The sequence below is a fragment of the Alligator sinensis genome, unplaced genomic scaffold (genome assembly GCF_000455745.1).
Source record: "Alligator sinensis unplaced genomic scaffold, ASM45574v1 scaffold391_1, whole genome shotgun sequence".
Classification (NCBI taxonomy): Eukaryota; Metazoa; Chordata; order Crocodylia; family Alligatoridae; genus Alligator; species Alligator sinensis.
In genome coordinates, this window is record NW_005841889.1 from 2569257 (window position 1) to 2596476 (window position 27220).

The 27220-nt window shown below is 42.8% G+C and overlaps 1 protein-coding gene and 1 long non-coding RNA gene across 6 annotated transcripts in view; one reads left to right on the plus strand and one right to left on the minus strand.

Moving 5' to 3' along the window:
* Window positions 1-1250: 1250 nt before the first annotated feature.
* LOC112549284 lies at window positions 1251-2427 on the minus strand. 2 transcript variants are annotated; one of them, XR_003092672.1, is made up of 2 exons: window positions 2306-2427; window positions 1251-1678 (listed from the first exon to the last, which is right to left on the minus strand). It is a non-coding gene; the product is annotated as an uncharacterized LOC112549284 (long non-coding RNA). The 2 variants fall into 2 exon arrangements; XR_003092671.1 differs by lacking the exon at window positions 2306-2427 and adding an exon at window positions 2065-2180.
* The window catches only part of DCP1A (decapping mRNA 1A), a 64205-nt gene continuing 38918 nt past the window's right edge, over window positions 1934-27220 (plus strand). For 2 of the 4 annotated variants that reach the window (XR_003092670.1, XM_006017990.3), the window contains exons 1-4: window positions 1936-2871; window positions 4109-4149; window positions 7418-7545; window positions 25363-25429. Coding sequence is in view for 3 of the 4 variants with exons in the window: in XM_006017990.3 (XP_006018052.2) it covers window positions 2251-2871; window positions 4109-4149; window positions 7418-7545; window positions 25363-25429 (857 nt within the window). In the remaining variant the exon portion in view is untranslated. Of the gene's footprint in view, window positions 2872-4108; window positions 4150-7417; window positions 7546-25362; window positions 25430-27220 lie in introns of all 4 variants that reach the window. The other 2 variants (XM_025197109.1, XM_014517073.2) reach the window with 2 other exon arrangements.

The following is a 27220-nucleotide window of genomic DNA, read 5'->3' on the forward strand; positions in this document are numbered from 1 at the left end:
CAAACTAATTGGACCCAAACACTGTTCATAAAATCCAATTGTTTGGCTAATGAAACACACACTAAATGAACACACATCGGTGCCATTCTCTGAAGCAAGCCTGGCATCAGAATTGCCTTTTTCAGTTTGTGGGTTATTTCAGTTTTTCCTGTCATTAAAACAGTTCTCTTTCTATTCAATGCCATTATTCTCACTTGTACCATGCACCAGAGGTTGGCAGCACAGCATGCAGTTAGATAAACAGTGTGTGGATAATTCACGTTCTACTGTAATTTTTCAAATATTTTTGCTTTTTCATACTTGCATTTCTCATTCAACATTTTATCTCATCATAGGTACCACTGGATGGACATGGGAAGCTCCTACTGAAGTTACTGCACTTAGACCTACACTGTGCCAGTTAATAAAAAGGATGAAGAAAGAATACTGTGGTTCTTGGATGGGTGAGCCTGTTCCTGTCATGCTGCCTGTCCCTTCAACAAGCCATTGACTTTCACTTACCCTTTTTGAGAAATATAAGACTCCTGGAGCATCTGGAGAGAGAAGTTTCTTGTTCAGGTAGGCAAACACTACAGAAAAGGACCTGGGGGTTACAGCCAACAGTGTGCCCTTGTTGCCAAGAAGGCTAATGGCATACTGGGCTGCACTGGTAGGTGTTGCCAGCAAATCAAGGGAAGTGATTTTTCCCCTCTATTCAACACTGGTGAGACCACATCTGGAGTTGGCTGTGTCCAGTTTTGGGCCCCCCATTACAGAAAGAGTACAGACAAATTGGAGAGAGTCTAGTGGAGGGCAACAAGAATGGTGAGGGGGCTGGCGTACATGACTTATGAGAAGAGACTGAGGGAACTGGGCTTATTTTGTTTAGAGAAGAGAAGATTGGGCACATCTACTTGTGCATTAATGTGCCATAGGTAAGGCACATTAAGTGTAGTACCTGTAATAACAGGTACTAACTGAATACACAGTAACTGGCGCTACTGCACTGTAGTGCCAGTGCACACCTTTTTAGTGATGCTAATGCACAGTACACTAATTCTGTCAGGGGGTGTACCGCCAATCTCAGGGGACGCACGTGTACCCCCTACGTGTCGCCAATGAGTGGAGACCAACTACTGGTAAAGATTTTCCTGTGAACCAGTGGTATTCATCTGGCACAATTTTACTCAAGGTAAATCAGGTGAGGCTCCAGTTTTGTCTACTAGAGGCACTGTCTACATATGGCAAATATTAATTAAAACAATAGCGTATTTTAGTACAAATAGTTACAACAGCTTTTATTTCAGCACGGTTCAGTGAGACGGATGATTTTATCCATGGTAGCATGAGAAGGAAAGACTGACAGGATGACCTGCACATCTCTTCAGTAGAACAAGCTCCAGGGAAGAGTCTGAGGGCAGAATAAAGAGGAGGACTTCACCTGCTGTGCCCTCATTCTGTCCATTCACTTTGCTGTTGACATGGCCCTGGGGCACCTACCTGCTGCCTCCTTCACCCTCACATCTCCATATTGGCTGTGCACCAGTTGGAAAGCAATTAACCTTGAAGAGGAAAACCCCTCCTTGCTGGAGCCACAACAGATCCTTCCTGCTGGACAGACAAAAGTGTCACTGCAGGGAAACCCAACAGAGTCTGTAGTGCTGCTGGTACTACGAGAGATTTTTGGTGGAGCTGGAATCTGAAAGAAAGCCCCATCTGTTATTCTATTTTTTCTAATATTCAATATTGTAAAAACAAGTGTCCAAAATGTTCAATACCCACCCAGATAGACCAAGTCCTATTAAACAACTATATCTGATCTAATGTAATACAAGCTGTGTAATAGGGAAGTCCACTCGGCAATGACTTTAGTAGCAATAATCAGTTATGTGATAAGAAAGGTAGATTGTGTTCAATAACCAGGTGGTGTAAGTGGGACAGAGGTAGCTTGTCACTCATGGGCGGCATCTCAGCCCATAACAGTAATAAGGATAAGATGCCAATGCATACGAGGATCCTGGGGGAAAGTAAAGGAACGGACCGGAGTTTGGCTATTGCTAATGGAAAACATGAATCAACTTTTACCTTCAGAAAGCAAAACAGGAACGAATTGGGATTTTACTGCACAGGAGCGGACTCCTGTACTGTCGAACAGACCCCAGACCACGTCTCAAAATCCCTCGCTTTGCGAGCGCTTACTAGTTTGCGAGCTTCTTTAAAAAAAGGCAGAAAAAAGTGATTCACTGAACTCCGATTTTATGAGAGGAGAAAATGAAAGAGGCGAGGAGGAGCAGAGGACCACAACTGAATACCACCTGGCGAATACCTGGTGTGGCGCTGCGACAACCTGGGGAGATGCTACACCGGTTGTTTAAATCCGTAGTGACGCAGGGCTCCTCTTCCTCGTCCTCGTCTCTTCTCCCCTACACTAGGAACGAGCTCGGCCCTTGGCCAAGGAGGTGGCAGGAGCCCTTTGCCCTCGCATCTCCGGGCTCCTCCTCGCTGCCCACCAGATCCTGCTCACGAAGAAGCACCACGTTCAACACGACTGGGTCCCGGTGTGGACATGTTCACCCCCCCGGGCTGGGCTCCAATTCCCGCGGGACAGGCCCCGGGCTGGCCGTGGAGGAGCCCGAGGGGCCGGGCGGAACGAAGCTGGGCGGAACGGAAGGCGCGGGGCGCGCGCGCGGCGGACGGCTGCGCCGTGGCTCCGCGCTCAGGTCTCGCTGCCGCCCGCGGCTCCTCCCGCGATCCAAGATGGAGGCGCTGAGCCGAGCGGGGCAGGAGATGAGCCTGGCGGCCTTAAAGCAGCACGACCCCTACATCATCAGCATCGCCGACGTCACGGGCCAGGTCGCGCTCTACAGCTTCAGCCCCAAGGCCAACGAATGGGTACGTGCGGGCGGGCCTGGGGCCGCGTCGTGCTCGTCCTGTGCGGGGCCCTGCGCCAGCAGCCTGGGGCTCCGGCGGGCCCCCGGGCCCCCGCGGCGGGGCCCTTCGTCTCGAGGGAAACAGTCTTTTCCTCGAGTGCCGGCGCTGCCTGCCCGTGCAGCGGCCGCTGCTGACAGCCGCGGGGTTGGTGGCCGGGGGAAGGCGTTGGAGACGCGTGTCTCCGCGGGGGCAGGCGCTCCCCCCAGGAAGGTGGAGAGGAGAAAGTCTCGGTGCCTGCTGCGTTTCCCGAACAGAAATGAGCCATGTGAGCTGGCGCTCAGAGTTTCTGCTGAAGTTACAGAGGTTCACAGAGACTGGAGCTGGCGGGCTTGTGCCTCTCTTCCTTTCCAGACCCCCCCCCGCCCCTGCCCACCTCCGCTGAAGCAAGTGTAGCTTCATACACACGAGTCCTCAGTTAGGAACAGGCTCCTGTGAAAGCCCTCCTTTTGCAGGGGGGGGACCACAGTGAGGTTTTCTTTTCATTAACTTTTAGTGTTTAAAGCAGGGGTCAGCAGCGTTTTTGGGCAAAGTGCCCCAAACACCTGTAACCTCGGTTCGTAAAATGTTGGTGTGCCAGGGAGAGAGAGCGTGGGCACCACCAGGGGCCCAGTCCTTGTGGCTGTGCACACCTGGCCCCTTCCCCACCCTTCGCCCGCAAGCATGCGTGCCAAGCAAAATGCCTTCACGTGCTACACTCTGGCACCCGTCAGGGGTTTCCTATCCCTGGTTTAAAGCAAAGTCGTGATGAATGAGTAGAACGAGATATCTGTGAACGACTCGGAGAGAACAAACTGTATGCTGACTTGACAGCAGTTATATGTGAATCGCCATTTAGGTCTTCTTACAAGACAGTGTATATTCTTCTGGTTGTTTGCAGAGTTAAATGTATCCTCATCTGCCCTAAAATGGGATTTCCAAGGAAAACTCCGAATTTTTCCTTTACCCGTTTGGTTTGCACACGAGGGAATTGCAGGATACTACTTATTACTAACAAGGGAATAATATTGTTCATGCAGGCCAAATGATGTATATAACCACATGTTGCCTAATAGTTTTTAGGAAGATATGTGAAATGCAAGAGAATTATACTCTGTCCCTTTTGAGAAGGTGGAATCAGTTTATCATGATTTTAGTCAGCAAGCTGAGTAACTCTGTAAGCAGACATATAGTTGAAATAAATCATTGCTGTCTGTTGTAGGAGAAGACTGACATAGAAGGTACCTTGTTCGTATACAGAAGGTAAGGTATTTTATGTAACAATATTTTTTTTTTGTATATAACTGTTTTGTTGATCTTCAGTCATGTTTAACTTTCCAGCTATACTGGTTTCTGTTGTCCAGAAAAAAATAATCTCCAGCTAATTCTTTTTCAAAAAAGAAATGTAGTACCTAAGCACAATTCCTATAAAAAAAAAAACCCAGAAGATTTTTTCAGGAGCAGTCTTGACACAATTACATAGAAGTGGAAAATTTTAATTGGGCTATTTTGGTAGAGCATGATCATTCACTAGTATATTCTTCTGTGCCGTAAGTGACTCAATTGATGAGGCTTTCTCCCCTTCTTGTAGTTCAGAAATTCCAGATGATAAACGTTAGCATAATTTATATAATTTTTAAGTCCATACAGTTTAAAAGCCGCTAGTTTATGTATGAGCAGTTTTGGGTGTTTTTGATGAGGTTATTGAGTGACCGTGAGCAACATGGCCAAATACTTCTTTTTAGTAAGAGTTAATGTAAATATAACCAATGATTTAGACCTACCCCAAAAGCAAATCAGTAAGTTTGCAGCCTTTCGTTGTTCCATTGTATGTAAGAAATGGGAATGAATCCACCCTTCCTGAGACACAGCCACCATTTAGTATTTTATTTGAGTCACGCGGTCAAGCGGTTTATATACTTAGTTTTCATGGACTTCACTTGCATCCCAATAATATGAGCACTCAAGCAAATTGAATAATTTTTTACTACTGGTTGCAGGTCTAAATATTTTATTTGAAGCTATTCATGATAGTAAAATAAGTACTGTGTATATTTAAATCTTGAGATTAGCATGTTTGGCCCTCTAAGGAAAGTTTGCATTTCACTTTCTTAAACTTTAACAGGATGTGGCCACGGTGCTGTTGAAATGTTAACCTTTCAAACAGTTAATCACATCTGATAAGAATAGAGTAGATTTACGCTCGATTCCCAGCCTGCCTCCCTGCTCCCCCCCCCCCCCACATAGGCCCCGACGGGAAAAAAACGAATGACCCATAACGGGACAAAAAAAAAAGCCGTCCTAGTGCTACAGTGTTACTTGTACAGTACGTTTTAACGGCATGGCTAAGCATGCTTATAGTGTTCATGTGATTAAGAATTTTAAGGAGACAAAGATGCAGCCTTTGTCTTGAGATTGATTGGTTTTGTTTTCAAATTGGAGTCCAAAGCAAATCTTACACAGAATATCTTTTATACTATTTGTTAAAGCAGTTTTTCTTTGGGGTTTTTTTTTTGTTTGTTTGTTTTTTGTTTTTTTTTTTAAAGGAACTATACTCCCTTTACAGGTCTGCTCTGAACTCTTATTCTAGATTTTAATGGAACTGCACCTGTTTAAGGTAGGGGTAAATTTGACTTGAAAACATTGGGCCTTTTGATGTGACATTCTGCAACAGGGGCCAAAGCCCACCAAGTAGAGGTATAAGCCCCCCTTGATGAAGGGGACCACTAAGGTCATATCACTGATTGCTTGGGATAGCTAAAGAACAAAACGGGGTTGGGAGTGAAAGTCATGGGTTCAAATTGAGTGCATGAGGGGAGGAAACCAAGTGGAGTATACCAGCCGGTGCCCACTGGCCCTCAAACGAGTCCAAGGAGCCAGTGGGCACTGCCCAGTGAAACTCTGCTCAGTGATGTGAATGGATGAGGGACAGGAAAACAGCTCTGCAGTCCCTGGGAGTTCTCCTGGCCAGAGCCTCCATCCTGGTTAGGTATATTGCCAGCTTCGTTAACTGAAGACATTAGGAGACTGATGGGATCCAAGTTCCATCGTGGACCATGAGACTGTTCAGGCTAGAGGTTGGACACTCCTGAGTTTTAGTTGTGGCCTTAGCAAGATTTGCTGTATAGCCTCAGGCAAGTCACTTTATCCTTCTGTTTTGGTTTTCCCAACACGAAAATTGGCACATTATTTAAGTAGCCTTCTGGGGTTCTTGTGAAGATTACCTGGGGTATTTAAATTGTTTTCTAAACTTTAACTGCTGGTGCACTGGTAAATTCTTTCTTTGGCAATGTCCAGGTCCTCTGAGTGACCTGGTAAGTGCAGGAAACGTGTAAGAGACTGTTGCTTATTCCAGGAAAAGAGAGCCTGATTGAAAGTACAATGAAGTTGCTATGTCTTTCTTTTGACTTCAGTGGACCTGGAATAAGGCCCTTGGCAATGATCTAGTCATGAAACTTACTTGTTTATATCCCTGGTAGGACACACACTTTGCAAAGACTTAGGCCCTTGCTTACTTTTACATGCTCTGTGAAGTAATACTTGGAGTACAAAAATCAAGTTAATTCATAATTAATTTCAGGATTGTAATTAAGCGTGCCCTAATTGATGGTAAATCCTTTTCTGAATCCTACATAGCTCCTGACCTCAGTAATATATTGAAGCACCATGCTCAACAACTTAAATATAAGCCTTGTATGTAAAACACTATAATTAAAATGAAAAAAATAAAAAATTATCTTTTAATTTGAGTGAGTCTTCTTGAATTTCTTGTACTTAAGGGCTATATCTGGGTTACCTTGCCTATCTATTTTGCTCAACTGCAGTGTTACCTTTTTTAAAAAGCCTTTTTTATGAAGATTAAAAATAGTTTTGACTTTTTTCCTATATCGCTTTGGAAACAAGTGTAACGTCACATATTTAAGACTTCAGATGTTTATTATATGCTCTTCTTTGACAATTTTTTCAGTATATATTTGTTTAAAGCTATAACATTGTTTCAAGTGAGTGCGTTTGGTTGTCTTATGCAATAGTTTTTGCTTTGGGATTTATATTAGTTATAAAAGTATGCTATATATATACTAGATATGTTTAGAAATGCAGCTTCCAATAAATGTATCTGTCTCTTGGAACAGACTTATCTGAAGGGAAGAATAGCGGTGTTAGTTATGCTTAGTTGAGCCACCTAAGTTTGTCTAAATATATTGTGAAGCAGGCTACCCTTACCATTATTAAGAACTGTACTGTTAGTTTAAGTTTATTATTTGAAAGCATAGCACATCTCTGCTGCCTTGTTATCTCAGAGTATAACTTGAATGTTACCTTGAACATGACTCCTAACAGTACCCAAAACCCCCAAGTGGAGTTGGTTAACTGGTATATAAAGCTTGGAGCTTGTGCCACTGAAGTGTGAGGGTAGAAAGCACTGGGGACTTAACTAAAGATGTTTACAGTTTGTTTATTAAGTGGAAATATGATATGCGTTGATCAAATTACTCTATTCTCAGTTACTCTCTTTTCATTGAAACAACAGGTCAGCTTCTCCCTACCATGGTTTTACGATTGTAAATCGACTGAATATGCACAACCTAGTTGAACCAGTAAATAAAGACTTGGAATTTCAACTTCATGAACCTTTTCTTCTTTACAGAAATGCTAGCTGTGAGTATGGCTGGTTTTAAAATCTATAATTTTAGAAGTTCAAATTCTGTAATGTACCATGACAGGGTTTGATAAAATGTCTGTGACTATATTTTCCTGTAATCACTGCTTGTTTGAATACAATTATATAGGTGTCCATTTCAGTTCAGTCACTGTCTATTTAAATAGTTTTTAACCTTTTTTACAAATGTAGGGCACTGTACGTAGATTGAGATTTGTCCTGTTATGAATCAACTTTTCAATTATCAGTTTCATATATAGTACATGATATGTGTGGTACTGAGTTGAGTCTTCCTATCCTGTATCTGTTTAAAAAAATATGAGGATGCCATTTACTTTCAAATGTTGCCCCTAAAATGTCTAGGAGAACTGGAGAATAATTGATGAGTTCTTGACTTAAATGGAAAACAAATGGGACTCTGCTTTGTGACTTTATATCCTTGTTGCTTGCTTACTTGCTTGTTTGGTTTTGTTTAGCTTTAATATTTTTCAAAAGGAAGCTTAGATTTTAATCATCTGCTCTATCAAAAAGTTGCCACTTGGTGTGGGGAGAATATTGCTTGCCCTAAGGGAAGAACTTTCCCTAGGTTCATGTCTACATTGGTCTCTGCTCAATTTTGCTTCAACAGTTCAACATTTTAGCATAGTCATATTAGGTTAAGAATAGCACAGAATTTCCTTTTTCTGCTTCCTGAATCTAGTACTTAAGGTTGTACTGTAGTAGGCCTAGAGGCATCCGTCTATGTTCAGGACCCTATTGTGTTATGCCCAATACAGATGCACAGTTAGAAAGCTCTTCCTTACTCAAAGGCATCACAGAAGTAATGGAGCTCTAAAAATATAAGATAAAAAGAAAATAGCGGATACTTCAAATTTATATTAGGTTGAGTAGATGTATTGATGCAAAAGAGGAGCATCAGTAAGCTGATGAGATTCTTCAGAATGATCATTTTGCTTTCTTTTGTTAGTTCTGAATCTCTGAAATCGGTCTGCCTTGTCACTGTGGGAAGAAAACTACTCCCTGCTTACTACCACCTGTGCAGCTGACTCTGATCTAGGAGCCTTTGTTATTTTGTTTCCTGCAGTAGCGGTACCTCTGTCCCCCAGCCTTTGCTATCCCATTCCATCTTCAGACATTGGAGGGATGAGAGCCAACAATACTCCGTAGTAGGGGTGCACCAATAAAAGTTTTCTTGGTCAATATCCATAGATGATGACTAACCAACCACATCAGCTGATGCCAGTCCTATAACTGATATTTAGTAATAGTGCAAGGCATTTTAAACTACTGATATAAATAAACCTTTATGTTGCATTTATCACACACACACACACACACACACACACACCCCTTCCTGCCTGCCCTGACCTTATTCCCACACGTCTTCCCCTCACCTGTGCTGCCACCCTGGGCCACCAAGGCAAACCCTTGTGCAGACAATGGCACCAGGTATGTTTTGGAGCCCTAGAGCATGCTACTACCTCAGTGCTGATGGGCCCTGTGCAACTGAGCTCCCTTGGCTGCTGCAGAGAAGCCACTTTCACAAAGGCACCTGGTGCCCAGTGGAGTTGAATGCCCCTCGTGCTATGCCTTACCCTGCCCACGCACAGCCCCATTGCTCAGGCCTCTGCTGTGCATGCAGCATTGCCATGACAGTGGCAGCAGCAACAGGAGTCAGTAACGGTCCTTTGTTGCTGAAGGGACTTGCTAGCGGCTTACTGCTATATCAGAGGATTGCATCAGGAGCTTGGTGAACATCTGTTCACTAGGGCACCCCCGGGGAAGACCAGGACCAATAGATACAAACTCTTGGAAGGCTGCTTCAGGCTTAATACCAGGAAAAACTCCTTCACAGTCTGGGTGTCCAGACTGTGGAATAAACTCTATCCAGAGGTGGTGCAGTCACCTACCCTGGAGGTTTTCAAGAAGAGACTAGACGGTCATCTTGCTGGGGTCACCTAACCCCAGTTGTCATCCTGCCTAGAGCGGGGTGGCTGGACCCGATGATCTGCAAGGTCCCTTCCAGCCTCTTACAATCTATGAACTTTAAGAAAGGCAAGCGCAGCTGGCATAATTTTGAATATCAGATTTGGCTGATTTTTGTGGTTCATGGCAGCACTTCCTGGAGCACAGGCTTCAGCTTGTATGAAATCACTGTACAGATATGAAAGTAGTGACTTTTGTGTTTTAAAGGATTGAAACAAAAAATGGGGATGGATTTCTTACCTCAACATGAGTATGTTTCCATTTCAGGTGCTCTAGACTCAGTGTACTTAGAGTTTGAAGCTAAATCTTAGTGTGTGCTCATGAAAAGATTTCAGTAGAAATGCCGCTGTTGTCAATGGAAAACTATGTTGTGTTCTTCAGAGAGAAGGTTGCTCATTTGGGGAAGAAAAATTACTACTTACGCTGTGTAAACACTGTGCATTGTTAACAGCCCAGTGCATATAGGCTGCTATTTTAGATATTTTGCACAAAGAATCCACTCTCCTGGTTAATTAGAAGTTGTATGACTAAATTGTCCTGCTGAGACTTCTGAGCAACTACTTCCCTGACATCTGCAGTCTCAAGAAAACAACAATACAGCGTGTCATGTTTAATGGGGTACTGATGTTTAATAGAAAGGGATTACATAGTTACTCTTTCTCAGAAAAATGATTGGGCTGTATCTGAAGAGTACTTGCCATCAGATTAGGAAATGGAGTTTTAGAGGGAGATAATTTAATAACTAGTACACTAAAGATTTTCCTTTGCGAAAGTGAAGCTCCTTCTAGTCCGTTTTCTTGTCTTTATGATAGTCTTTTCCTTACTTCCCACTAAATGCAATGTTAGGAACAGATTTGCTCTCAACAAGTTTGCCCTCTCTCATGGTTACTGTTAAAAAAAATTCTTCTACAACTTCAGTCATTTGAATAAAAGCATTATTTTCAGTATTAAATTGGAGATTATCCTTTGTTAGTACAGGTTATAGAGCTATGGAATAATGTAGAGCTAGCATATTATTGGTTTTCCTGCATAGGGGAAAGCAGTTTAATGAGGATTTAATTGTTTTAAATAATATATGAGGGAAAACTTTGTCCTCTTGCTCTTCATAGATTTCTCTTCCCTACCTTTTTAACATCCATTGATTTGCAGAGATCAGTATTATGTTCTGTCCTTAATATTCGTAAAATTGCATAGATCAAAGAGGAGATATTCAGACATGCACTTTAAGTCAGTTATGTATGGTTGCTTGAAATTTAATATATCTGCCTTTTCTGGTACTCCTTGAAACCTGGAGTGGCTTTAATTTCTGTGTTCCCTTCCTTTTGGTGAAAAGAGCTGTTCACTGAATTGGATAACATTTTCATACAATAAGGACATCATTTAACCTAAAGAAGGATATTTCAAAGTATACTAGGGAGATAGCTCATTTTTGAAGGCCTAGTTAACCACTTTGAGGTCCTAGTTAACAACGTTGTGCAATATAATGGGGGAAATCATTTACAGATTATTCTTCTTTGAGTCACCTGGCTCAGAGGAGCTTGCGTTCCTTGAAAACAACCCCTGAACCTCCAGCCTACATTATGGCCGCCAGTGCTGCTCTACAATTCTGACTGTAAGGAGTCTGTAGATTCACCTTGTCATTTGTCCTGTTGTGAGGTGAGGTCTCTACCTCATCATAGAACAAGGAAATACGAGATGGTCAGTGAGGTTTTCCTATGGCTATCAATAATAATTCTACAATAGGGGTAGGCAATCTTTCCTAACTGCGGGTGGGAATGACCCACCCCAGTTCACAGGCAGGTTGGTGAGCAGGCGCTAGGACCCTGGTGCTGCTGGTGCTTGTTCTCTTGGCAACCTAGGGAGAGTGTCCTCTGCTGAAGTTCCAAATCCATGGGCTAGAATCAGTGGCTCTGCAGGCCAGATCTGGCTCACGGGCAATGGGTTATTGACCTCAGTTCTAGAACAAAACAGGAGCAACGTAGGAAAAAGTAATGCAGATTTCTTCATTTTGGTCTACCACTGTCTTGGCCTGGAGAAATCCAAAAACCATTATACATCGGTTCGGTCCATCCAGCCTCTGCTGAAATGGCATGCATGTGAACTGAGTGACTACAAATTGCACTCTGAACCAATGAGACATTAAATGTTGACCATGAAATATCCCTCAGATGATGTGGTTTCTCCTCCCACCTGCTCCACAGCTAGAGGCTATTGTAAGAATGACTTGCAACAAATGTCATCTTACTTATTTTTAGTTTTACTTTGCTAGTCCATACTTTTCCCATATGATTTGATTGGTAGGCATGTATTTTTTTTTCCTGCGGCATAAATGTTATGAGTACTTTCCTGTACATAAGAACTCAGTAGATCTTTTATAACAAAAAACTTAAGATGCTAAATGGTGCTTATCTGATTGTACCAATGATTTTAATGTATTTTAGGATTGGACTAATAAGTTCCACATTAAAACATTTTGCTTAGTAATTAGAATAGAGGGTCTGTTTCTTTAATGGTACAATTTGCAGTACTCTGTGCACATATAAAAAGCACTTTCATTTAGTACAAACTTAAGGTTTTAACCAAAATATTTTCTTTCCTTGCATGTACTGTAATGGGGAAGGACCAGGTAACCTAGGATGTTTTTCATTTCACCTTCTCCTGGCTAACTTTTATTCAGGCTATCAGTTTTCACTTTTACCTTTCTATTAATGTGTGTTAATTTTAATGAATTTTCCTTTAGATTTCTTTATCTATTTTAATGTTTTAAACAGTTGTTCTATGAAACTCCATTATTTCTTTGCCTCTTCCCAGTTCAAAAGAGGAAAAAAGGAAAATAAATGAGAGAACTTCCCCCTCTTAAAATGAATCTCAGCAGTATCTGTAGATTTATAGTGCAGTACAGGGTGTCAATCAAAAGTACTTTAATCATTGGTGAAGTAAGTCACCTATGTCAGCTTCAAAATCTGTATGTGACGCTGCTCTAAAATTCTGCCTTTTATTCATAATGTATCAGACTTCTCATCTGTAGCAGTGATTTCAGATTTTTTTTGAGGTTATACCAATTAAGATGTTGTTTCTGTTGTCTAACCACCAGAAGAAATATTGAGGAATATTGACTTCGGTGGGGGAAGTATGAGAATAGTCACAATATCAAAGTTTCTTGGTTTCTTTTGTTCTTTATAACCGGACGCATTTTGAATTTACAGGTTTTCTAAGAGAAAATCACTTTATTTGCTTTAGCCTCAGTGCATAGCCACATAGTATATGAAAGGCTGAATAGTTCTTCTTACTGTACAAGACTTACTGTATATATGATAGCAAGAAGGGAGGTACAACACTTGTTATCACATTGCTTAATCCAAAATACAGAGTTGATGCTTGTGTTGTGGTTGCCTGTGGATTTCTTCCTCTTCCTCTCCTTCTCAAAGGAGTTTCTGAAGTGCACCTCTACCCTGCTTTCTGCCTGCCTTTAGACTAACAAGGCTATCTGAATCATATACATAAACTTTCCTGAGCACAAGCATCATTTTGTCTATAAGGTGCATCTTTGCCCTGTTTTTTATGTAAGAGTGACTTGCATCTAAGGAGGCTTAGAATGTTCCCCTTAAGAAGGATTTATATCTCGTTACTAGGCTGGTTGTAGACCTCTAGAAATATGTATATTATAGTCCTATAATCTTGGCTAAAATAGTACATGGTGAGTTTTTCATAAAGCTTTGTAGTCCTTTGTTGTTAATGGTATGATAGTACAGTAACAACAACAACATGCGTTTTCTCTCTGAAAGACCTGCAGTGCTTACTTGAATTCAATTTTATATAAAATAGAAATTGATTCCTTTATAACAGTATCTGTAGCAAATTTATAGTTTGCTTTATGGCAAAGGAAAATAAAAGGGGTTGTATTCAGAACTAAACCTGGCGTATAAGATGCTATGGCTCTTTTTTTGGTCATTTTATGATTCCTATGGGTCGTATTCTACACTGAGAAAAACAAATGGAAATGAGTTACCTAATTTTAAGTCACTTTTAAATGAAACGAGCAAAAACATAGTCTAAGCTGTATATCCAACACTGACAGAGTTGCCAGTGTGACATGGCTGTGAAGTGATCTATAGCAACTGCATTACCTCAGCCTCTGGTCTGAGATGAGAAGGGAGTCTGGTTTTGCTACCTTTTTAAATAGAAGCGACATGGCAAACTTCAAAGTTATGTCAGTAGCAAGAGGAATATCAAGGAAAGTAGTGTGGGTCCCTTACTGAATGGGGGAGGCAACCTTGTTATGGAGGATGCAGAACAGGCTGAAGCACTCTGCCTTTTTTATCTCAGTCTTCACAGGCAAGGTCAGCTCCCAGCCTGCAGCACCTAGCAGCACTGTTTGAGAAGGAGGTGAGCAGCCGACAGTGGTCAAAGAACAGATTAGGGACATTTAGAAAAGCTGGACATATGCAAATCCATAGGGATGGATGGGATGCATCCAAGAGTGGTAAAGGAGTTGAGTGATGTGATTACAGACCCACTGGCCATCATCTTTGAAAGCTCAATGCAATCGGGAGAGGTCCCAGGTGCTTGGAAAAGGTCAAATGTAGTGCCCATATTTAACAAAGGGAAAAAGGAGGATCCAGGGAACTACAGACCAGTCAGCTTTACTTCCGTCCCTGGAAAAATCATGGTGCAGATCCTCGAGGAATCCATTTCTGAGAAGGTGGTGAAAAGGAGCAGTCAGCATGGATTCACCAAGGGCAAGTCATGCCTGACCAACCTGATTACCTTCTACAGTGAGATGACTGGCTCTGTGGATGTGGGGAAACCAGTAGATGTGGTGCAAGGCTTTTGATACAGTCTCCCACAACATTCTTACAGGCAAGCTAAGGAAGTATGAGCTGGATGAATGAACTGTAAGGTGGATAGAAAACTGGCTGGATCGTTGGGCTCAGAGGGTAATGATCAATGGCTTGCTGTCTAGTTGGCAGCCAGTATCAAGTGGAGTGCCCCAGAGGCTGGTCCTGGGGCCAATTTTGTTCAGTGTCTTCATCAGTTACAAGTTTGCAGATGACACCAACCTGGGGGAAGTAGTAGATATATTGAAGGGTAGGGCTAGGATTCAGAGTGACCTAGACAAATTGGGGAATTGTGGGCCAGAAGGAATCCCATGAGGTTCAACAAGAACAAGTGCAAAGTCCTGCACTTAAGAAGGAGCAATCCCATGCACTAATACAGGCTGGGGACTGACTGGCTGGGCAGCAGCTCTGCAGAAAAGGACCTTGGGGTACAGTGGACAATAAACTGAATATAAACCAACAGTGTGCCCTTGTTGCAAGGAAGGCTAATGGCATACTGGGCTGCATTGGTAGGTGTGTTGCCGGCAGGTCAAAGGAAGTGATTATTCCCCTTTATTCAGTACTGGTGAGGCCATGTCTGGAGTATGGTGTTCAGTTTTGGGCCCCCACTACAGAAAGGATGTGGACAAATTGGAGAGTTTCCAGCGGAGGGCAACAAAAATGGTTAGGGGGCTGGGGGACATGGCTTTTGAGGACAGGCTGAGGGAACTGGGCTTATTTAGACTGAGAGGGGATTTAATAGCAGCTTTCAACTACCTGAAAAGCAGAGGGAGGGGGGGAGGGGTTGAAAGAAGATGGATCTAAAGTGTTCTCAGTGATGGAAGATGACAGAACAAGGAGCAACAGTCTCAAGTTGCAGCAAGAGAAATTTAGGTTAAATATTAGGAAGAATTTTCTCACTAGGACATAGTAAAACACTGGAACAGATTACCTGGAGAGATGGTGGAATCTCCATCCTTGGAGGTTTAAGACGTGGGCTAGACAAAGCTTTGGCTGAGATGGTCTTGGGGCTGGTTCTGCTTAGAGCAGGGGGTTGGACTGGATGACCTCCTGAGGTCCCTTCCAACCCTAATTTTCTAAGGTTCTATGAAAGAGGATTGGAAACGGTTGAATAGGACTGTGAATATAAGGATCAGAGTAGGAAGTCAGCCCAGGATGTCTCACCATTGTGGCTGCCTCAAGTTTCCCCAAGGTTTTCCTGGTGGGGGAAGAAGATCCAGATTATCTGGACAGGGGTTGCCTGGACCCCTGCTCCTGTGTTTCAAGGGAACTGGGTATTCCAGGGGCTGCCTAAGCTCTCTGCCTCAGGTTGAAGTTTTTAAAGACTTCCCTAGAAAGCCACTTAATTTCTATTTCTGCCCCACCCAATCCCCCCCATTTGTCATGATAAGAGATGGCTGAGGAGGCCAGACTCACCAGTGCCTACCCTATTTACTGGAAAACTGTCCATCTGAGATCTGCATGTTCAACTGCTGATGGCAAATAGTCCCAGGGGGAAGAAGTAGATGCTTGTGATGTTGGGCCACGACACTTTCCCTTTGCCCCTCCTGTCTGTTTCCATAGTGAGGTGACTTTGCTCAAAAAGACTGATGCTTTCTTGTACATCATGGTGCCAATGGGAATGATTCATTGCTTGAGTCTCCCAGGTGTTAACATTAGATTTCATAGACATTAGGGCTAGAAGGGACCTCATAAGATCATCAAGTCCAGCCCCCTGCCCAAGGGGCAGGTAGTCACCTGGGGTCAAATGATCCCAGCAAGATAAGCATCCAAATGAGTCCAGAGTAGGTGCCTGCACCACTTCTGGAGGGCATCTATTTCAGGCCTTGGGGGCTTGGACAGTAAAGAAGTTTTTCCTTATGTCCAGCCTAAAATGGTCATGGAGGAGTTTGGCTGTTGGTCCTTGTTATCCCTTGGGGTGCTCTGGTGAACACACGTTCCCCCAGATCCTGATGCATTCCCCTTACGTACTTATAGGCAGCCACCAGGTTGTCCCTGAGCCTGCACTTTTCTAGGCTGAAGAGTCCCATGGCTCTCAGCCTCTTATCATGAGGCCTGTTTTCTTGCCCTCTGCTCATGCATGTGACTCTCCTCTGGACTCTCTCAAGCTTCTCAACATCCTTCTTGAATTGTGGAGCCCAGAATTGGATGCAGTACTCCAGCTACAGCCTCACATTTCTTCAGATTCACTTTCAACATGTCCTTGAATCTCTTCCTTTGCCCACCTCTAGGGTGGTGACCGTTGGAAATTGGGCATATAGGACCTATTTAGGGAGCCATTGAAATGGCTTTGTTTCAATTTGGTTTCAGATTTGGCCGTTTTGGAGGACAGTGTTTCGTTTTGGTGTTTCGGATCACTGTCCTGTTTCATTTCGGCCAAATCTCCTCCGAATGGGCTGCAAGCTTCACACAGCCCTACTGCCCAGCTGGGAGGGACTTGGGGCTGCAGGGCCCCAGTGGGGAGCAGGACGGGGCTGTGGGTAGCTCATCTTGGAGGAGGGGGAGGGCCACTCTCCTCTGTGCAGGCAAAAATACCTCCACACAGATTTCTGATCCCTGTAATGCCGGGTCACAGGGCAGGGAAGCAGCGCAGAGCAGTGAACAAGCCTTCTGGTCCCTGCTGCGCAACTTGTCTCCTCAGGGACCAGAGATCTGTGCCGGGAGTCTCCTCACTGCCACTGCCTCCCCTGTGCAGCCCCGCGGCGCTAAGGCAGTGCAGGTTGGGCAGTGGCAGCAAGGAGACCCCCGGCGCAGATTTCTGCTCCCTGTGGAGCCAAGTCGTGCGGCAGGGCAGCAGCAAGCCAGTGTCTCAAACTCCAGAATTTTCCAAAACATTTTAGATTCTTTGCTTCATTTCATAGATGTTTTGGAGCCTTCTATTTTGATTCAGAGTTGGTGTTTCAGGGGCCAAAACAGCCCGAAACACCTCCGAAATGAAACAGCTGCTGAAATTTCACACAGCCTTAATGTTGGTTATCTTGGATGTGGAACGTAACCAGCTGATGTTAAGAGATTTCTGTTCGTACAATACTGGATGCTGACTCCAGATGGAATGAAATCAACAACAGCTGGCATATTGCAATTGTTATGGGTAAAAGCGCTAAGAATGAATGAAATGAAGCAAATCTGCTCCAAGGCTAACATTCCTACGCCCATGTTCAGTTTGAAAGGGTTTCTCCAAGGTTTCTTGCGTGCACACAAAAGTGACATTTTTCACTCAATCTGGCTACAGAAAGCTGTTTATACCTGTGATCAAACATGAGTGCACAGCTACAAACCGCTTAAAAAATGGCCGATTAGCTGAAAATCTGACCCCTCATTGCATGAGGTATCTGATAAACATGTTTCAAAATGGTAGTGTCTTCTGTAACTTGCATCTGCAACACTCCCAGCCTGTTGCTTTTTCAAAATGGGAGGGGGCAAAGGGAGTGGAGGGAGTTCAGTCTTGGTTTTCAGGCTGCTCTGGAGAGTGAGGTGGGTGTACTGGAGCTGGAAAGTAATGTTTCCTTTACTATCCCTGGGTATCTTCATTTTTGAGGGGAAAAAATTACTGAGCTAGCCACTAGATGTATAAAAAAAAAAACAACCAAAAAAAAACCTATCAGATGACATACAGGTGGTTTCCAACACTTGATCTTAAGCATTCTTTTACATGACAAACTTGCTACTTTTTATTAAAGGCCTCATTCTGGATAAATTATTTTCATTTTCCACAGCAATTGCTATCAATCACTAGAACTTAATCCTTTTATTTTACATTCGTTTTACTATATAATACCCATAGCTCAGAAGGAATATAATAAAATAGCAATGGGAACAAAGCGCTGCATAGTAAATTTGTCCAGGCAGTTACTGTCCCAGAAAATAACATTGAAGATAAGCAAATGTGTGCTCACAAACCAAGATTGGAATCGGTTGCTATGTGGATCATTTATGACACTGAGCACAGAGCGAGTATGCAAGGTACAAATCTAATGGAAGGACTTGGCTGCTGCTGATAAACAATGACAACAGTTCTGTCCTAATACTAAAGATGTTGCTCAATATTCAGAAAATAAAAATAGAGGAAAGGCATTCACGCATCAGTTAAACATTGGAGTAACAGGATAGGTCCATCTTTTGTTAGGTTTTGGCTTGTTCAATACCATTTAAACTGATTCACCAGTTCATCCTGTTTTGAATGAAACTAGACAGAAGGCGGGGCAGGGTGGCTTTTTTATAGACTAACTCATTCAGAAATATACGAGCTTAGCTTTCATAGGCTACCTTGTACGATGCTATGAATGGACTTGCAGAGAGGAAACGTACTAAAGAGAAAGGAATAAAGTAATTTAAATACGAAGGATAGGTAAAGGGAGAGGAAAGGAGGGGGCACTATGAGAGGCCCAAGTGGGCTGAAGGGATAACCAAAGTGGTTAACCCATTGATGGACATAAGTGTTATAAAAACTAGTCCAGGTAGTGGAGTAAAAAATCCAGTCTCTTTTGAGACCATACTAAACACTACCCAGTTGGTGGATGATTTCTTATTCCACAGTTTCACATTCATTTAAAGACAAGGTTCCTTGGGTGAATTTGATATCTTTTATTAGACCAACCTAAATAGTTGGAGAATAGTTATTAAGCAAGCTTTTGGCTACAACCTACACCCCTACATTCATTTAAAAAAATTGGTTTTTAAAATTTTATTGTTTAAGAACAGCTACTCTTAGGTCAGTGTTGGGCTGTCCAGGGAGGTTAAAGTATTCTGCTCCAGGCATTTATCATTCAGAAATTGATGTCAGATTGGTGCTCTTTTGTTTTAGTGAAGCTATAATTGAATGTTTTCTAGATGTGGTAGACAGGTAAGGAGTTACGAACTTGGGGTATCACTGAATAATACTTTACCTGAACTATGTCGCATTTACAATAAATTGGGCTAACCCCTAGCAAATTGTTTTGTTTACTGTAAGGCTCAGGGCTCTTGTTGAAAGGAGCTTTTGCTATTTTTTTTCTTGGTTTGGCACATTTAGAAGCATGTAAATTTTAAAAAGAGGTGCACATTTGATAAGGTTTTTTTGCACCTAATAAAAATCGTTACAAAAAATCTTAGCTTTCATACCTGAAATATAGTATTTTAAATAGTGGACATGAAAATGTAATGATGGAGAATTTTTTTTTTTTATTTAACTAAATAAAAAATACATTGTTTAAGGATTGAAAATTGTTCCTCTGGTAAAAGAGGGGCTGGTGAGCACCACAGTCTAAGTTTGTCAAGAACTGAAAATCAAACAGAATGCTTCTTAGTAAACATTGTAAATAGTTTGGTAATCTGTGTCCCCCTTAGGAGTGACTCCGACAGGTATATGGGTAACTCTTCATGACCTGCCAATAGCACTGAATGAGCAAATTGATATGCTGGTTGACGGAGCTGATTTTAAATGGATTTCTGGTCTTGTGTAGGTCTGTTCTGGCAGAATTGTGTGACACTTCTCATTTTCCCCCATTAAGCTATCATTATAAATTCCTTATCTTTATTTCTTCAGGAAGTGTGCTTTTGTAGCTCCCCACCCCCCTCGCAGTTCTTCTGATAATGGAGTGGGAGTAGGAAAGGTGTTTTTGCTAAATTATATTATGGGCACTGTGCCTCTAAGGAGGAAATAAATCTAAGGCCTCATGCAGACATTTAGTTTCTCCTGGGAGAGTTACTCTGCTCCCAAAAGGAACCATACATGTACAGGTGCTCAGGCTTTTTCTCCTAGAGTAAAAATGGCTACTCCAGGAGGAAACTAATCTGGGAACAACCAGGATTAAATCTCTCCCAGGAAAGTTTGTCCTGGGAAAGTGAATGTTTAGACATTCAGAAGAGAACATAATCCAGCATTCTCCTGCACCTAGGGAGGCAGTGTGTTGCTTGCTGGACTCTGCTACTCCAGCAGGGAGCAAAATACTCCCCCTACAAAGTCCCCACATTGTACTGCAGGGAAACACAGGCTGACCATGGATAGTCTGGGTCAGCCAGTCAGGGCTGCTGTATGCAATGCTGCCATCTGTTGCCAGGCAGACTAAGGGAGCCTGCAGTGCCTCCTGAAATGTGTACACAGTGTGCCTTCTCCCTTCCCACCCTCCAGGTGCACAGTGTCAGCACTGCAAGCTCCTCACTCTTCAGGGCCGTCACATTCACATGACTATACATGTGCCTCTCAGTAAGTTTCTTTACCATGAGAACAAACCTGGGAGAATTCTCCAAGATGATTTGAATATGTATAAATGAAGTAAGGCTTTTCTAAGATGAAATAGCTCAGAAAATTGTCTTTTTTTCAACTTCAATATCTCAGAAATATTTTTTTATCATTAACGTGCGTTCGGGAAATAAAGGCATTTTATTGACTTCATTGCTTCTTGGCAATAATACATTTCATAAATATGGCTCTATTGATTTCTGCAACCAAAAAATGTTGCTGCTGCTCATCTGAGCTGCAGATCCTTTTTGTAGGCTGACTGGCTTCTTTTAAAAGAACGTATTTTTTGTTTCCTTCTTCAAAATGATTTTTTTTTTTTTTTTTTTTTTTTTTTTTTTTTACAGAAAGTTTGTTCACCCAAAAAAGATATTTAGAAAATTGTACTTTAGAGTGTATGTCTGTGTATGTGTTTTAATATACGAGTAAGTCAGGTCAAATGAAATGAAAGACAACAGTAACTCTTAAAATAGTCAAAAGATTAATAAGTTACAGCAGGAGAGTAAGGTTTTGTTAACCCTCTTTTAATCGAGGCATTAAATTATTTTGGACTGTAGTGTACTTTTAAGTATATGGACTCAGCTATGTACTTACCAAAACTTACCTAATGAATAGGGACCTACCTAATTTGCGGGGACTGCCCCCTGAGTTCTTGGGTAGAACGTGGTCCTGGGTAGGCATTTCCCAGGTGGAGCACAGTGGGCCCCCCTACACCTTGGGTGAGAGGCCCCAGTGGCCCTGCTACTCGCTGCTGACTTTCTGTGGGATTATCCATCATGTAGCCCCACCCCTTGCTGATTGGTGGAGAGGGGTGGAGCCACATTACAGGCAGCCCTTGAAGCCAATCAGCAGCAACGGGCAGGGGAAGCAGCCATCTTTCTAGTAGCCCTTCGAGTGGGCATTAGCACAGGAGCAGGCAAAATAGGGCACAGAGGGCAGCTTGGGCTGGGATGGCACTAGGCATACCTGCTAAAAGAGTGGAAGTAGCTTTGGCTTCCAAGCTAGAGCCCCAGCACCAAGGTGGCCACTCCTGTGCACCTGCCCCAGTGATTGGAGAGAGCACTGGAGCCCAACACTGGTTGTAGGGGATGCCCTGTGCCAGGTGCTTTGGGACAACAGCCCAACAGCAACCGACTGCATTTGCAGAGCTGCTGTTCCCAGTTGTCCCTATTGCACAGCATCTCCAGCATGGCCCTCATTGTGTAGCTCCTGCCCAATGTGCACCATGCAGCCCTGCCCGGCTCACGCTTTCCGTCTCTGTGGCCTAGGGCCTTCGCTGTTCCCCACCTTGGCAGTGCCTCTGCTGCCTCCTGTGCCCCAACCCACTGCCTAGTTCCTGCTTCCACTCAACCTTTTGTTGCCATCCCCAGCTCCTTCCAGCCATGCCTGGGGCTGGAAATGGTGCCTGTTTAGGTCTCTCTCCCAGTGTCATTCAGATTGAGCTCCCAACACCCAGTCCCATCAGCCACGAAGCTGCCATTTACTGTTTGGGTTCTGCAGGCTGCCACCACTTAGCCAGGGATCCTAGCTCTGGCCCCACCCACCCATCCTGCTTCTGAATGCCGCTCCCTGCCCATTCATTGCCCATTCATATTGCAGCTGAGTGTGGAATAGAGCCACAAGGCGCTGCCTGCATACCCCTATAGCGGGCACCCGTTCTGTGGGCCCGGGGCAGAGCCACATTCCACTCCCTACACATCCCTGCTCATGGGAGCCAGCGCCCATCACGGTTGTGTAGGCAGCAGATCATGGCTGTGCTCTGTGCTTGGCCGAGATGGAGCTGCGGAGAGGTGAGGAATGACATCTGGGTGCAGGATTGGTGGGGCCAAGGCTGGGATCCCTAGCGGATCCCTAGTGGCGGCAGTCTGCAGAACCCAAGCAGTATGTGGCAGCCAAGACCAACATAAGCAGGGTGTGCATCCAGGCCAAGGGGATCAGTTGCTTAGGGAGTTTTGGTGAGCTGTTGTGGAGCCAGGGGTTGTGGGCATGCTGACCCAGCCCATGACAGCTCACCAAAACTCGTTATATGGCCCACAGGCCCAAATAATTGCTCTTGCCTGCATTAGCAGCACCCAAACCAACTCCTGATATTTTCAAGACTCCTAATGGCAACTCCTAATGAAGACCACAACTTCTTTGGTTTCTGGTGCCAGTTGATATGCAGTTAATTGCAATTGTGTTTAGCTTGTGTTAATGTACAACTATGTTACAAAGTAGATAGGTTGAAGGGTGCTATATTCTTAAATGATTTTTGTATTTAACGGAAGGGCAGATAACTTAGGGTCTACCGAACCTGAGGCAGCGGCCAGCCAAATTCACGGGCAGCTTGCATGGCCAGCTGCCACATTTGCAGGCTGAGCACAATGGGTTCCACCCATGCCTTTGACTGAGAGGCCCTGGCAGTCCCACCCTTCTCTCCAGATTGCCACATGGCCTGAAACCATAGCTTAATTTCTTGGATTAATGGCTTCCCCGGGCTTAACCAAGGAAATTAAGCCACAGTTTCAGACCTTCCTCAAGCGGGGCTCACTGCAAGTAAATAAATAACCTTACTGGCAAGGAGAAACGTGCACGGAAAGCTCTGCAGTCTTGGAGCGCAGGAGGGAAGGTGGAAGGGGGAGGGCAGAGAGGAGTGGGGGCAGGACGGAGCTGTCTCTGGGGTGGTGGGGTTATGCAAATAATGGAATGAGGAGGGAGGGAGGCAGAGATTCCCAAAGGGGGGTGGGGGAATGGAATATGGGTGGGTTATGCAAATAATGCATTGAGAAGCGGGGAGAAGAGTGGAAGGTGGGGTTGAAATCAGGGTTATGGAAGGAAGGCATGGTTATGCAAAATGAAGGGAATGGCATGGGGGTGGAGTGAGGGTGAAGGCAGAGAGGCTAGAATATAGCTTTCTGTATGAGACTTAGAATAAATTGAATAATTTGTTGCATTTGGTAGGGTGGTACATCTAATTATGGCTCAAGATCAACAATATTGACCAACCAAATAAAAATCTGCCAGCCTAGGAAGCTGTTCTTTGTTTTGTTTATTTGTTACCTGTTTGTATTCAATTTGTTGTCTTAGTCTGTTATGTAAGAATATAACAAATAGGACCAAGCCAGATGTCCATTCAGATATGTTCCATTTTAAAAATTACAGTATACAAAAAACTAAGCATATTCTGTAAAGAAATAGTTCATGACAAGAATACAGAAATATTTATAACAGTAAAAGACAAATGGGCGGATTAAGTGACTTTGTACCGAGACTGTGGAAAATATCTTTTTCTTTTTGAAGAACCTTTCAATATTTGTGGTGCTGAACTTTACAATGGCTGTGGGATCTGATACTTTCTATTTCACCCAGAGTCATTTTCAGTGCATTATAGTTGAATATGTTTCAGTTCTTGAATTTTGCATATGTTTTGAACCCTGTCATTTTCCAGCATCATTATTGTTTCGTTCTGATCATCCCACTGAGGGTGGGTTGCAGCATTGTATTGCAAACTACTTTAGTTTATTAAGCCTGTCTTTCAGCTCTGAGTCATAGAAAACTTGATTCTGTCCAGTTCAATAGGACTGAATTCATCCAGAGCATTGTATACTTTCTTGCTAAATCAGAACCTTCGCGTCCTCTTTATCTGCATGCTTAATTTTTAGGAGTAGAGTCTAGTATGGACCTACCATTAATTAGCCATGTTAAATGCAAGATTGAATTTCCAATCATAGCAATACTACTTGTACATAAGTGGGTTCTCAGTGGAGAGTTTTGTGTAATTGAAAATGCCCCAAAAAACTAAGACTGAATTGCCATACTGGCACTAAAATCTCATTTAGACAATTTTGCATCTGATTTTTCAGCTAATACCATATTTTCTCACAAGTAACCTGTACCTTTTCCCCCAAAACCAGCTGGGGGAAATTGGGTTGTGCATTATAAGTGAGGAGTAGGGTTTCCCAGAGGTGTGGAAATCTGAGGGCGGTGGGAAGGGTGGAGTGGTGGCACCATTAATTGCTAATCCTCCTCCTTGCTGCCAAATTTCTAGACTCATGGGGAGCCTCTCTTCCCCAGCCATGCTGACTTTGTACTCTGGCTCTGGAGCCACATACCGGGTCAAATGCTCTAGGTCCAGGATTGCAGCCTCCACGCGTAGAGACCTCCTACCTCAAAGTACTTACCTGTACTCCAAGATGTGATTTTTTTTTTTTTTTTTTTTTTTTTTTTTTCCTGCTGGGGGCCTTCCAAAAATAGGGTGTCTGTTACATTTTGTGGGGGAGGGAAAGAAAATAATGGTGTTGACCTCTAAGTAAAGTAAAATTCACAGTTTTTTTGGGTTTTTTTTTCAAACATTAATCAGACTGGAACCAGATAGGGGAACAGATGTGCTTTCTTAATACCAAGTCTTTGAGCAGTTTAAGGGGTAGATGACCTTGATAGGTTGGTTATCATTGAGCCTCAACATGTGAGAGATTAATATTATCTACAGAATTAATTGTGTTGTGAATAAGTGCTTATTTCATTATGGCTTTTCTGTGTTTTAATGTTTACTGGTCAATAGAATTAACCTAACTGAACTGATGTTGCTGTAATTACATGATGCCTTTGCACATGCTAGTATTTCTAATGATCTAATAAATGGTTCTCATTCATGTGTAACATAGTTGAGTGGAGATTGATTGGAAAACAATTTATCTTGGTGTTAATGGGCTACAGCATTCAGCTCTCTTGTTTCCAATTAATTTTTGGCATTTTTGTCTTATGTTTTCTTTTTTTTCCTTTTATATTTTTTCAAGTGTCGATTTACAGTATCTGGTTTTATGACAAGAATGACTGTCACCGAATAGCAAAACTCATGGCTAAGTAAGTACCGTGGTTTTGATTTCCCCTCCCCGCTCCCTCAAATTGCCAAACATCTTACGTATATGTGATTCTTACCATAAAATATTCTTTTTATATTTAATTTTTTAAATAAAGAAAGCCTGATGATATCACTAACTTTATCACTGAAAAATCTTTCTTTCATGCTCAAAATTTATAGGCTGAAGCTAGCAGTGTCAAAAATGCTTAGATTCATGAGAATACTTCAGCTAAAAAAGATACATGTCCTGCATTTGTTTACATCTATTGTATATTGCTTTGCCATAAGCAAAATATCAGAGTTATTTAGGTGGCAAAACATTTTCAGAAATGGGGAGGATTTCAGAAAACAAGAAACTGAGATGGTAAGGACCTTAAAGTGGTGATTACATTTAATTCCCAAACAAAAAGAATAGGGGTTTTATGCTGGTTGTTAGATCGTTAGCTGTTTTTTCTATATTACTTCCTGCCTAGAAGGAGACAGTTGATGGGTAGAATCACTATTTATTTCAAAATGTGTGATAGGTAAAATTATGTATCAGTAAGTGGAAGAGAAAGGAGTTGGTGGTTACAACTTTAAAGTGGGTTTGGTTAACATTTCATTTTCTGACACATGGAGTGGAAGGGAGCTGATTAACCATTGAATTAGATGCTAGTCTTGTTCTGCAGCTTTTTGTCTTGCTTTTGAATTTACTGGTAGTATTTTGGAGAAAGAAGAGTTCTATGAAAACTTCTGAAAACTTGTAAACAGAGTTCAGTCAGTCAAAATAAGAACAGAACAGTTTGAAGGAGGCAGTAAAAAGAATTGAATGAGACTAAGCAAAGCAGATAAATTCAAATATTCTTGAAAGCTAAATAGCAAAATAAAACCAAAACTTAGCTGGCTGAACAATACATACTCATAAAAAGATTGGAATCGAGACTTTTTCTTCCATTTGTATTGGTTTCATCAAAAATTTTAAGTAAAGGGCTAAAAAGGCAAATAAATAGTAAAACTTAAGTTTTGTCTCTAAGAAAATAGATTGTCTATTCAGTTGGGTGTTCAATTACTGTGAGTCGGGAGTGAGGGGCACCGGCAGGGCCAGGGGGCTGGCTGTGGATCAAGAATATGGTGCAACAACATGAGCAGGGGTGGAGCACTGGTATATCAGGGCTGCTCAGTGCCACAAAGCAGCAGAGGAGACAGCCACAGCTGGACTTGCGTCCTGCTGAGTGAAGGGGATGGGGAGTTCTGATTTTCCACGATAAAACAAAATCAAGTGCCAAAATTTATAGATATTTAGAATGTGTTTTATTATAATGATTGAGGCACTCACACACTTCCAAATTGCTTTAAAATTGTAAATATATCAATAGAGCATCATGTCCAGCTGTACAGTAAAAGCTGTGTTATCCAGCGCTTCATTAACCGGCATGCTCTATTAACCAGCATGCCGGTTGACGCAGCAAAAGCAAAACCGGAAGTCCCGCTTTTGATTTCACCGAGTCCCACTTTGGGCCATGGCCCGGAGCAAAACAGCCTGCGCGGGCCCCCCCCTCCCTGATCCCCAGCACAATGACGTCAGGGAGTGAAAGCCTGGCGCATCGGATGCGGTGGGAGGGACGGCATCCCAACCAGGCAAAGACGCCTCTCAGGTAACCAGCATATTTGGTTATCCGGCATCCCCCATTCCCCATGGGTGCTGGATAACAGCTTTTGCTGTAACTACATATGGTGGTATTTCATGTGAAGTGTAGAAAAATGTGGATTTGGGGTTTTTTAGTGATAATTTGGGGTTTTTAAACAGGAAACCA